The sequence below is a fragment of the Pollachius pollachius genome, assembly GCF_949987615.1.
Source record: "Pollachius pollachius genome assembly, chromosome: 5".
Taxonomy (NCBI): Eukaryota; Metazoa; Chordata; class Actinopteri; order Gadiformes; family Gadidae; genus Pollachius; species Pollachius pollachius.
The window spans coordinates 3,265,209-3,277,790 of NC_136938.1; the positions used below are offsets into that span (position 1 = coordinate 3,265,209).

General features: G+C 49.5%; 2 protein-coding genes across 4 annotated transcripts in view; both read left to right on the forward strand.

Annotated features, from left to right (window-relative positions):
* Positions 1–4,376: 4,376 nt before the first annotated feature.
* fam219b (family with sequence similarity 219 member B) lies at positions 4,377–7,314 on the forward strand. The gene is made up of 6 exons (XM_079736731.1): positions 4,377–4,724; positions 5,230–5,335; positions 5,654–5,747; positions 6,158–6,235; positions 6,385–6,430; positions 6,712–7,314. The coding sequence occupies exons 1-6, from the start codon at positions 4,650–4,652 to the stop codon at positions 6,859–6,861; spliced, it is 549 nt and encodes a 182-aa protein (XP_079592857.1). The 5' UTR covers positions 4,377–4,649; the 3' UTR covers positions 6,862–7,314.
* Positions 7,315–9,054: 1,740 nt separating this feature from the next.
* LOC307075452 (AT-rich interactive domain-containing protein 3B) overlaps positions 9,055–12,582 on the forward strand; it is a 52,331-nt gene continuing 48,803 nt past the window's right edge. For all 3 annotated transcript variants that reach the window (XM_079736036.1, XM_079736038.1, XM_079736037.1), the window contains exons 1-2: positions 9,055–9,303; positions 10,062–10,763. In XM_079736036.1, coding sequence (XP_079592162.1) covers positions 9,268–9,303; positions 10,062–10,763 — 738 coding nt within the window. In that variant the 5' untranslated portion in view covers positions 9,055–9,267. The remainder of the gene's footprint in view (positions 9,304–10,061; positions 10,764–12,582) is intronic.

Here is a 12,582-nt window from a genome sequence, read left to right on the forward strand (position 1 = left end):
ACCCCCGCCCGCGAGGGGGGGGGGGGGGGGCGCGGGCGGGGATGAACGCAGGGACGGGGGGCGGGGGGACACGCGGGGACACAGTGGTACACATTAGCTGATGCACACATAGAGACACAAACACGCATAGACACACACATATACATATATATAAATACACACACACAAACACATACACACACACATCTATCGACACACACACAAATTTCCTTTTGAACTTGTTGCACCAGCCGGGTACAGTTGGTGGTCAGGTGATATGACTGAGAGAAAGTGTCCTGACAGAGGCTCCTCCTCCTCCTCCTTCTCCTCCTCCTGGCCCCACTGCGGGTTCCTCCCGTCGGCGTCAGAGAGGAGGACCTCTCCGTCCGAGCCTCCTGTTCATAAACTGGGTCCTGCAGAGCCCTGAGAACTACACTGGGACCTGTTCCAGTCCCGCTTCAGGTCCGGTCGCCGTCTCTCCGGCCTCCTCCTCCGCGTCCCCCTCCTCCACCTTCACCTCGTCCTCCTTCACCTTCTCCCCCTCCTCCTCTTCTTCTTCCTCCTCACCCTCCTCCTCTTCCTCTTCCTCCTTCTGCCCCTCCTCCTCAGCCTCACCCTCACCCTATTCCACTTCGTTCTCCTCCTCCTCCTCCTGGGCAGAGTAGCGCTGCCCACTGCTGCCCCCTGGAGGCCACTGGATGGAAACACGCTTTTCTATTTTGGTTTTCCGTCTCGTCTTCGTCTTCAAGCTCCGACACAACAGAGTGTGTGCGGTGACCTGTCCGTCATGAGAGTGTAGTGGGAGAGATGTGAGGTTCAGGGTGTGTGAGAATTTAATAAAGGCCACCGTTGAGGGACAAACTTCCTCAACGTGATGATCATAGGTCATGGATTACAGATGGTCTGGTTATCCTCATTTTCATTTAGATGTTCCAATTTTATTTTTCCTGTTCTAAAAAAATCATACATGGAATTAGGTAAAAGAACAAAATAAATTTAAAAAAAGCAAAGCCAAAGCTGATTAAGATGAGTAATACTATAACCCTCCAAGTCCATAATTATTACTTGTATGATGTATGACACCATTTTATTGCACTGTAAACAATAATAGAAATGTCTTTGTCTCACTGATTTGTCCAGGGATGTGATGTTGCATAAGCTATGTTATTTCTGACCATCTAGAGAGAGAGAGAGAGAGAGAATGTGTGTGTGTGTGTGTGTGTGTGTGTGTGTGTGTGTGTGTGTGTGTGTGTGTGTGTGTGTGTGTGTGTGTGTGTGTGTGTTGTTGCAACAGTCTCTTACTCCTAGTTTAATGCTGTAAAACGCTTGACATTTGACAAACAGCAGAAATATATGTGAAAACATTTTTTTGGACTTGAAATTAGTTTTTTTTTTCCTCCCAGAAATGTTTGTATCTGGTTTATCCTACTGAAAAGACTGCCTTATTTTATACAATATTTATACAGTACAACCCACTGTGCAACTTCAACACACACCTGGAGTTTTTATTGTAACATAGTCAAAAGTTATGTTCATGTAAATCTCAATATTTTTCTAGACAATGACTTTTACACTGGAGTAACAGCAGATCACCGTTCTATCTGAACCCCTGTGAACGGGACGGCCTGGAGCGGGGTCCCGGAGCAACACGAGGACGGGGAGGTTCAGATGTGGGGTCTAGGTTTGTCTATCACTGTCTCCACCCCTCAGAGGACTGGTCTCTGATCAGCACCATTCTGTTCTGGCCCTCGGTCAGCTCCTTATGCACAGACCCAGGGAACCACGTTTATTCAAGGTTGCTTTCAAGTGAGGATACTAATATATGTTTCAAAACGAGTTGCTTATTCGGTCAAAAGTCCTATTCAAAGCGTATTTAAAATGCCATAACAGCTAAGAGCAGATGGTGGGTGAGATGTGATGACCATGGTTTGTTGTTTTCTCTCGGACAGAACTGTACACTCGATCTTGGGACTTGTTTATTTCTTCTGATTCAATTCTTGGTCCGAAGACACAGAAACAAATAAATTAGAAGTTATTCAATGAAAAATAAAATAATGTCAACTATGATTTGACCACCTATTGTCGGTACTGCACCACTCTACGCTTATTTATTTTTGTATTGCTCTCCAGCCTCTCTTGCACAACTTTTACATTGCATGACTAATTCACATTCATCATAAAAATACTTCATCACACTTTCAAGACAAAGTTCAAGATCACAGCAATGATAGTTCTGATCACTTGAAGGGTTTAGAGCCATGAAAAGATATTTCATGAAACACTGTATTTAGAATAATTTTGTATACAAATTAAATCAAATTTGAAAATACTTAATCTCAAATTAAAGTAGGCATTGTGATTCAATTGTCAGAGCGCTAGGGGGAGCTAAACATGACCAGGACATGGCTTGTGTGTTAACTGACCAAAGCAGCAGGCCTGAGACAAAAACAAGTTGGTGCTTCAGAGGACACCTTCATTGGACGAATTGATTACGGGTTAATGTGGATGTTGGCTTCTGTGGTTGAAGATCGCCGTGGTGTGTTGCATTATCCAGGGATTGGACCTGCATAAAAAACAACAAGATACACGCCAACAAGGTATGGCTCACATCACAAAGCTCATACAAACCAATAAACATTGAGAGTTTCAAATGAGCTGCTACATGGTTTCAGAACACTGCTCAGAATCACCTCATATCACTCTTGAGGGTCTGCCTCCCCTGGCCAGTAACATGGACAGGGGATGCTGTTTGTTCCACCAATTAATCTTAAATATTAAAGTTAATTTGCTGTTTCTGGGGATGAAAATAAAAATCGGTTTGGTTTTCAAATATTCAGGTAAGGTTACATGCACAGGACTGATTTTATGTGTTGGTGGTTGTGAGTTTCAGGCCTGGATGGTTTCATAATAAATTGGATAACTGTCAAATATTCCGGGTGCCTGAATGACTGACATAATATATTAAGAAACGTATACTAAGAAGTTAATCAAGAAACACAACAGAGTTCTTGATGGGAATCCTGCAGTGGTCCAGAATCTACTCCACTCTGAAGGACCGGTCAAGGCTTTATTTTGATTTTACACTGATTAATGCAAACTACAAATGCGTGATTAAATGATAATATTTTCCAATTGGCCGAGGTTTATGGAACGAAGACCCGGATGGTCGGCCGGAGGACATACCGTACTGGGCGCTGGCCTATACTGGGAGGTGGTCTACTGGGTGCTGGTCTGTACTGGGAGGTGGCCTGTACTGGGAGGTGGCCTGTACTGGAAGGTGGCCTGTACTGGGAGGTGGTCTGTACTGGGCGCTGGTTTGTACTGGGCAGGGGGCTCGTGATGTCATCGTTGGAGAGGCCAATCAGGGCGCCGTGTTGCTTTTCCCATCCCATCAAACTGTTGATGTCCATTTAAAGGGACAGTACTTGAGAATTCTGCCAGAATCCACGACAATAAAAATGCTGTTTTATTTCATGACTCTTATTTATCTAAATACTCGTGTCTTTGTGAGAGACAAAGACGGTGTTGGTACCAGATTGACTCGGCTGCCAGATCGACTCGGGGTCCTGCGCTTACAGATGACATATCGACACTTGACGTATCGATACAAGCCAACGGACAAAACCCCGGAAGTCTCTGCGTGTGCGTCGCTGTTTTGACTCTGTGTTGGGAGCGCTGGAAATAAAATGGATCGGCCCATTCAGTGAATGGAGTTAACCGATTCTTCTTTTATATATGACCCAAGTAAAGGCAACAATAAAACGCTCGGTTACACATATATTTTTGTTTTCACATATGTTAAAGTAATTATCACCTACAAAACTAATCCTATATTGATGAAAGCCCCCCCCCACTCTAACGTTTATTAGCTCATGTTAGCCATCAATCTAAAGCCACAAATATTATCTGATTAATCTTTGTACATTCGATTATTTTTCATAGATTAGAAAACAAAAGGAGATCGTCAATACTTGGGAATAACATGTGAATGAATGAAACGCGCATGCACATTTAAAAGACAGCGTCTACAGGAAGTGCGTCATTATTGCGCATCTAGGACCCCGAGTCATCTGGCAGCCGAGTCAATCCGGTACCTACACCGGCAATAATCGTATTCTACATATTAGTAACCGGTCCATAACGTTACTGTCTGTTGATGTGACAACTGTCGACTCTCTAACAAATCCTAAAGTTCTTTCCTCATGCATGAATAACTTATTATTACAATGATGCATACCGATGGATGCGTTGTTTTAAGAGCAGATCAATCGTTTATTTGGAGTCTAGACTTGAAACTGGGTACAATAATTCCGAGTTGTTTTGAACGAGACATTGACGTCAACGCTGTCATCGCGATGTTGGGAAATTGTGGGAAATGGTGTTCATTTCAACCCCACACATTGACGGGCAGCTGTCAACCGGAATTATGACTGTGTGCTTGTGTCACTTTTTTTTTTACATTTTTATTTTAGAAATTACTTGGAATTGTAGAATTGGAACAGATATCAAAGATGTCCCAATCGAAACGAAACTAAACCCGGAAGTTCCGGTTGCTCAGCGGCGACAGCTCAGCGCCTCCTAGCCTCCCGATCCTCTGGTTGAGACGCCTGTCGGGACACTCATACAACCATGGCTTTATCGTGTCGTAAAGCGTGACTAATCACACCAAGATGATGAGCGACATTATCGAGGAACAAGAGAAGGACACGCTTCTGGAGGCACGGCCCGACACGCAGGAGCTGACGGTGAGGAGCACTCCTCCAGGGGATTCCGCTGAAAATCACTCCTCCAGGAGACCTGAGAGGAGCCCCGAGAGAAGACCTCCTCCAGGAGCTGGCTCTGTCACGGTTCCTGGAGGAGTTCTCTTGTCAGGAGCACTGACGGGAGCCCCTCCAGGAGTCCTGACAGCTCACCTGTTTTTTGTTGTTGTTGTCGTTTATGCTATTGTTGTTGTAGTTGTTGTCACGTGTAATACCGACACTGTGAACTACACGTCTAATGTGAAACTAAACGTATGGCACCAGACGGGGTCCCACTCCGCCGTTTTGTATGTTTGGAAGTTTGCAACCATCCCCTCAATGGTTCAGTAAACACTCCTATCTGGATGCTAAAGTTCATAAGTGAGCTGTTTGGTTTACATGTCTGTGCTCCTCAAACAGAACCTCTGGCATCTCTGACGCAATCCCTTCGCATTCCAAACCAATCATTCCTGTCAGTTGTCTCTAAAGCCACATTCACCCTCCAACCCAGGGTCCCGTCGGAGGGGCCCGACCCAAGACCGATGGAGGGATCCGGCCCCTGGAGAAGAGGGGCCCCTACATCATGTCCAGAGTTCCGGCCATCCACCTTAAACTTAGTAAGTCGAGGAGTGCGTAATCGTAACGTTTTATAGAAATAGAAAAACATCTTCAACATTGAATATTGTTTCGACTAAAAAATTCTCATTACATTTACATTTGAAGATGCATGAAAACAAATGATAAAATAAACACCTAAATGAGTGGTTGAGTTGTTTGAATCAGTGAGACACATTTAGCATGAATTGTAACAACGGTGTAACAAGTGTTAATATGCGTGTCTGTATATTTTCAAATGTAAATGACTCTCTCAACTACAGTCCTACCCAGTCCTACCCAGTTCTACTCAGTGACTGACTCTGCTTGTGTTTCCGTAGAGAAACACCGGGAGTTGGCCAGGAAAGCTCTGAAGAAGAAGTCTCTGACCGCAGGCGCTCCTGTGATGCAGCAGCCGAGACAAGGCCCCAAGAGGTCAGAGGAACGTTTAGGAAGGAGTTCTGCTGGGTTCAGGGAGTCGTATTGTTGGAACTGGTAGTACTGTTGTCACAATATAAACCCCTTCACCATTGGACAACCGCATGCCCCAGAACTAATAGCCCTATGTTGTATACCACCTTTACTACAAGAAGATAGGCCTACTACTGCTGGTTAATCAAAAGGTCCTCACTTCTGTAGCAAAGTGGAAAACATCCCCTAATTTTGTTTGTTTTTTTAAAAATTGATATGTATGCAAATAAACTGGGGGGGGGGGGGGGTGGGTGGCAGAACACATTGTGTGCAGACGCGCTGCACGGTGGAATGTGGATGCAGGCCGCTGAGGTCGGTGTGGATTCCGGTTCTTCGGGTTCTGATCATTCGTTTTTATTTCCTGGTCTATTTAGAGCCATGAAGTTCAACAAGGGTTACGCCGCGCTCAGCCAGCACGCCGAGGACCCCCTGGTGGTGCTGGACTCGGACAGGTAGGTCTGTGGGGGCGGGTTGGGGGGGTGTGCAGTTATAAAACTGCAAATTGCCTCCCCGATTATGTTTCATGATACATTTAGAATATGTCAGTGCACGTCTTGGGTCCTGTGGATGTACCCTCCTGATGTTGTCTTTACCTTCTCAGTGATGAAGAGGTGGAGCAGTACTCCTCTGGCTATTCCTCAGCAGAGGTGAGTGGGCGCGGGGGGTGAATCCTTTATATCATTCACGTAAAATGACGTGAATGCACGTGAAAGCGCTATACAAATACAATGTATTATTATTATTAATAGCACTTCCTTTTATTAGGGATAATAAAGGCACCGTACCTTTATCTCTCTGTCTGTCTGGCACTCTCTTTCCTACTCCTTGTCTCTCTCTCTCTTTCCTTGTCTCTCTCTCCCTCTCTCTCTCTCTCTGTGTCTCTCTCTCTCTGTCTTTGTCTCTCTGTGTCTCTCACCCGTGTCTTCAGGTCCATCCAGACCTGAGCCGTCAGCTCCTGCAGGATGGCTACCGTCTGGACGAGGTCCCGGACGACGAAGACCTGGACCTCATCCCCCCCAAAGCCATGGGCTCCTCTGGGTGCTGCTGCCTCCAGGTCCTCTCCTGCTGCATGCAGTGAGACCGCCTCCTCCTCCTCCACCAACACCACCGCCACCTCCGGATCCCCTCCTCTTATATCATCCTCAGTGACCAGGAGACCCTTCACCCCTGATGGGGAAGACCTGAGCTCCTGACCCCAACCCCCTGCCCTCACTGAATGACGTTGGTGGTGGTCGTGTCGGTGGGGGTGGTGGTGCTGGAGATGTGCAGTCAGCAGCAGTTGAGCAGCACCAGTGAGGAGCACGGACCCTTTTCCACTGTGACGCCTCTCAGAAGCGGTTGGTTTTTTAACAGCTGAAACAAAACGCCGGCCCCGCCCACGCCGGTTGACCCCACCAACAACCCCTGCTGGTGGCTGGGTCCGTACCCGGAGTCGGTCACAATAGCGCAGCAGGGACCCTGGAGGGGTACTGGGACAGTGACTACAGACCAGTAACTCTTCATAGCCCCAGTCCAATCCTCCACTCTTCCAATCCCCCCCCCCCCCCCCCCCCCCCCCCCCCCCCCCACCCCCACCCCCGTTGGTATGGTCGGTTCCTGTTGGTTTTTACATCGTGCTCCCATCGACTTTTATCACTGTTTATTTACAACACAATGAGTAATGTTACATGACCGTGTTATTGTCTTAAATGTCTCCCACTACTGCATTGAGGGACGTGTTGCAACACCTTCTGACTGAGAGTTGGATCGTTATCTGGCTGCTCTCACTACCTTTGTGTTTCCACCAGATGTTCTGAATGAGTGGAGGCGTTCATGTGTGTTTGACTGTGGAAACCAGAGCGTGTGACACAGCTGCCTCTTCAACAACATGTTAAGCAGAACTATACCCCAGAATAGACGGCTTCCAAAATAATATATACTGTATATATATACACACACACACACACACACACACACACACACACACACACACACACACACACACACACACACACACACACACACACACACGCATACAAGCAACACACATCAGCCTATGCTTAAGAGAAACATATTATACAGAGAGTAGGATTATGACAAACCTGTTGATTCGGTATTACCATCAAACTTACACCAAACCACAAATCTAAACGGCACCTTTTAATTACTCTTTACAATGCAACATCCTCCCCCCCCCAATGTGCCCTAGTGTTTACTCAGTCTATGTTACCACGGTAACGCAGTGGCTTGCTGCCTGCTAACTAATGCCTGGACCAGACGACCCCAGAGGCAGATGACGAGGCGAGCTCGCTGCAGGGGGTGATCGATGCTGAGCTGAAGAGTACATTGAAGATCGTCTGTTTCACCATGGGTCTCTGTGAGTGGGGATGAATGCGCCGAGTATCTTTGAGAAAACGACCTCTGAGCGACACCTCTCTGTCTGCGGCGCTCTGCGTGTGCTCTGTCTTCACTGGACTTGAAGACAAGCAGAGATCATTATATAGTTAACGTCTGTCTACTTTATTGCTACATCTGTCTACCAGTCTGGTCATTTACTTTGCAAAAATATCTGTCACTGAGTGCTGGAAACAATAACTTGAAATTGTTACTTTAACCTAATATCACACTACTTATTGCTAATATTTTTTGTATTATAACTTTTATTTTACTTCACTGAATAAAATATTATCTAAACCATGAGCTTTAATTTAATGACTTCCATTCTCCAAGACATTCAGCTATTCCTCAAAGAAAAAGGTTAATTATGAGTGCAGTAAATGTTGGTAACGTCGTTTGTGCACACCGTGTATGTGCATTAACTCCCCGCTAGGTGGCGTAGTGTAACTGCAATACGTTGGGCTGCAACGCTTTAATTCCGTTGTTTAATTGCAAATCAGGGTCAAATTAAGTTCCGTCGTTTCAGCTATATTCCATGATAATTATATACAATATCTCACCTGTCTCACCAGCTAACTCACCTTCCACAACATCAATAAAAAAATAACAAAATAGTTTTCAATGCTGGTTCTTGAATAGGTAAGTCATTGGGGGAAATTAAAACGGATTTTTTGATGGTTGAATTAATCATTTGAAACATGCGGGAAGGGAGGTAATGTGCATGTTGTGGAGTTTCACGGGCCCTCGGAGCGCAGGCCCTGGGCGGGCCCTCGGAGCGCTGCGCCGCGGACCTGTTGCGGCCCTGGGCGGGCCCTAACGCGGCTGGGCGCTCAGGAGGGGAGGAATTGAAGGGGAGGAAAAGCGAGTCAAGGGAGTTACCTCTACGCTTTTCGAGTTATGAGATCGGGCCATTTTCCAGTCGGCCCTTTTTTATATTAAAGAAGGAAACGCATTGGGATAAAGAGTATTTAAAAGGCACCAGTGGACGTTGTCGCCGCTCCGACGTTGATCATTGGAAATCTCCCGTGCGTGCACATTTCCTCCGTGTGTTTACTAGTGATTGAAAGCGTGCCAGCAACGAGGGAAGAGGAGAAGCAAGGAAGGAGGGATGGTGGACAATTCCGGTAGCAGCAAGGCACAAATGGTGAGTTGTCTCCCCGCTGAGCAGCTCCTCTCCTCCACCGCGGTGGTCTCTCAGCCCGGCTCCGGCGGTCTTTCGGCCAGGGTCCGGGGGTCTCTCAGCCCGGGTCCGAGGGTCTCTGAGCCCGGGTCTGGTGGTCTCTCAGCCCGGGTCCGGTGGTCTCCCAGCCCGGCTGAGAGACTGGTGGTCCTTCTGCTCCATGACACAATCAGGCCAATCTGTGGACCTAACGCATGTCGTCTATATGTTTACTGTAAACTATTTAGCCCTCATTATCTGTGTTTAGATGGATCGTAATGTGAAACACTGTCTGTTTTTTTTCGCGATAGGACACCCTTTTGGCAAGTATGTTTTTTGCCTCCTCATGATAGACAATAACGTAAAAAAACTTTTTGCATTGTGCTGCGAGTGTCACCGTTTATGGGCTTACATTTAGGTACATTGACACCCTGGCTTCCCGTTGCTGCTGTATTGTTTCCAGTTTAACGTGTATTACCGCTTTAATGTCAGTATTTGTAAGGGGTTTCCAATGACAGGATATTTTGCTTGTATGTAATGTATGCACCATATTTATTGATATCGTCGAATATTAAACCCGCTGCAGTCCCTTAATGTCCACAGTCGTGAGTTGCGGTTCGGTTTATATATTTCTGGCACGGCTCCAATTCAATGCCTGGAATTGCATAACGCACCGTACCAAAGGTCAAATGAATTATGTTTGTTCATGTGACACATGTCCGTCTTCCCTTTCCGTCCCGCAGCCCAGCATGTCTCAGGAGGCCAGTGTGGCGAGCGTCTACTCCCAGGGGGGCTCGTACCCCCAGGGGGGCTCCACTGGCGGCATGAAGCTGGAGGCGGTCATGGAGCAGCTGCAGCGGCAGCAGCAGGCCCGGCTGGAGATGGAACGCAAGGAGCGGCGTCTCCGCGAGGCGCACATCATGTACGCCCAGCAGGTCGCCGCGCAGCAGGCCATCCTGGCCGCCGCCCGCGCCTCGGGGGCCGGCTTCATGGGCAAGGGGGGCGCCCTGTCGGGGGCCCTGCCCCTCGGAGCGGGGGCCCCACCGCCCCGGGTGTCCAACCAGAGCAGCGTGGACTCGGAGCGCGAGGACGAGGAGGAGAGGGGGCGGGACTCCATGGAGGAGGACGAGGAGGAGGAGATGATGGAGGCGGACGAGATCAGCGAGGAGGAGGAGGAGGAGGAGGAGGAGGCGGGGGCACGCGGCGCCAGCGGACTGGAGTTCCTCCGCAAGCAGACGCTGGCGCTGCAGCAGAGCGCCGTGCGGAGCCTGCCCCCCGTGCGGCCCTTCGTCAGCTACCCCGCCGTGCCCCCCCCCCAGAGGCCGGCGTCGCCCCCTGTGCGGGTGAAGCAGGAGCCCGACGAGAGCCTCTCCCCCGTGGGGCCGCACTCGGCCCCGTCCCCCAACGGGCAGGCGGACTGGAGCTACGACGAGCAGTTCAAACAGGTGAGCGCTAGCACGCCGCCGCCGCCGCGACCCCCCATCTGACCACCGGTTAGCTCCTTGTTAGCTCCGTGTTAGCGTGAGTGTGACCCCCCCCCCCGTGAGTGTGGGTCACCGGTCGGTGAGTCGCTCATCAGTAAGGCCACACGCCGACTGAGTCAGCGGTACTCACCTGACATGTGTAGCGATGACTCAGTCAGTGTGTTGTAGCGTCCTTACGGGAGGCGCGGCTCCTCTCAGAGCGGAGAGCGCGCGCTGGTTTAGTGACGCCTGGAGAAGGAGAGCTAAACGCCGGTTCAATTTCCGCGCTCCAGCTGTGTGTTCCCCCCCCACCCCCCGGGGAACCGGTCTAATCCCGCCGCCGTGCCCACCTCCTCCAGCGCTGTCTCTGGGAGACCCTTCAGATGTCAGCGGCTCTCTGACCCTCGCCCAAAAAAAACTCCTTTAAGTGGTTCCTGGCAGCGGGCCAGGCGCTCTGAGCGGCTCTCTCCTCTCCTCTTCTCTCCTCTGCTCTCGCTCTCCTCTTCCTCTGCGCTCTCTCCTCCACTCTCTTTCTTTTCTCTTTCTCTTTCTCTTCTCTTCTCTCTCTCTCTTTCTCTTTCTCTCTCCTCTTCTCTCTCTCTCTTTCTCTCCTCTTCTCTCTCCCTCTCTCTCTCTCTTTCTCTCTCCTCTTCTCTCTCTCTCTCTCTCTCGCTCTCTCTCTATCGCTCTCGCTCTCTCTCCTCTCTCTCTCAATGTGTGTGTGTGTGTGTGTGTGTGTGTGTGAGCGCCGCTCCGTCTCGGGCTTGGCCCCCGTCCAACTAGCGGGTTCAGTCAAAGCAGGACTGCCGCTGGGAGGCTGGTGGTGGCGGGGCCGGCACGGGGCCGCTCGCCGGGGCCCGAGGAGGAGGGGCCCCAGCACAGTAGCGGCCGCTTTACACCCTCCAGTGTTTCGGATGTCTGCCAAGTGTACTTTCACTAGAAGGTAAATATTGCCTCACTGTAACAGTACGCAGGAATGCTCCGTCGGAGCCAAGTCTGTGACTGCGGTGTGTAGCCATGCAGTGCGCTAGGGAAGCAGCAGGTTGAGGTGAGAGAAAGAGAGAGAGCATCAGCTGACCCGTGTTATGTTTATCATTTGAAACATTTGGATTAAACCCTTTAATGTCGCTCCTCCTCCGGCTCTGTCCGTGCCTCTGTCCGGGCGTCATGCCCGTCTCTCCCCCACGGGGCCGGGGGTATAAACAGAGATGGAACACGACTGCGCCGTGTCAGAAGGTGTGTAGTATGTGTGCGGTACTATCAGGTGCTAGCACTTTATTGCCGTCTATTTAAAGGCAAATGTCTTTCAGCAGTGCCTCTTGAGCCTGGAGTATATTTAGCCCACGGTGCCGCTCTGTGGCGCTGGCAGGAAGATGTCTCGGAACGCAGAGTGCTGGTGGGGATAGCAGAAGTAGAAATACTAATTATGGTACAATTAGGTCCTTTGTGAGGGTTGTAATGATGGCTGCACTAGGGAGGGTTTAGTAGACCTCATAGCAGCGGTGATCGGGGGGGGAACCTCTCTGAAGCCGGTCGGGTCTGGCTGGGTTTGATATCTGCTTGGTTTGATACACTGTGTGTATCAGGGGGCCTCTGGTCTTTGTGAGCTGCTATGAGCTGTCAGCCAGCGGAGGTGTGGCCCTGCTGTCTGGAACGTGGCGGCATCAGCAGCTTGGCCCGCTGAATGCGGCTGCATTGTGCGGCCGTTGTGTCCAGTGGTTTGGGGCCGGCAGGACGCGCTGCGGCCATTGTCCCGCGAGGCGCTCGTGTTTTGTGTGAGCCTTGGTGACGAGAGGGAAGA

Excerpts from the sequence above, each read along its gene's own strand:
- fam219b (XM_079736731.1), top strand. The coding sequence starts at position 4,650 with ATGATGAGCGACATTATCGAGGAACAAGAGAAGGACACGCTTCTGGAG. Across the intron at positions 5,336-5,653 it reads GGCCATCCACCTTAAACTTA|AGAAACACCGGGAGTTGGCC; the intron begins GTAAGTCGAGGA and ends GTGTTTCCGTAG. Across the intron at positions 5,748-6,157 it reads CCGAGACAAGGCCCCAAGAG|AGCCATGAAGTTCAACAAGG; the intron begins GTCAGAGGAACG and ends TGGTCTATTTAG.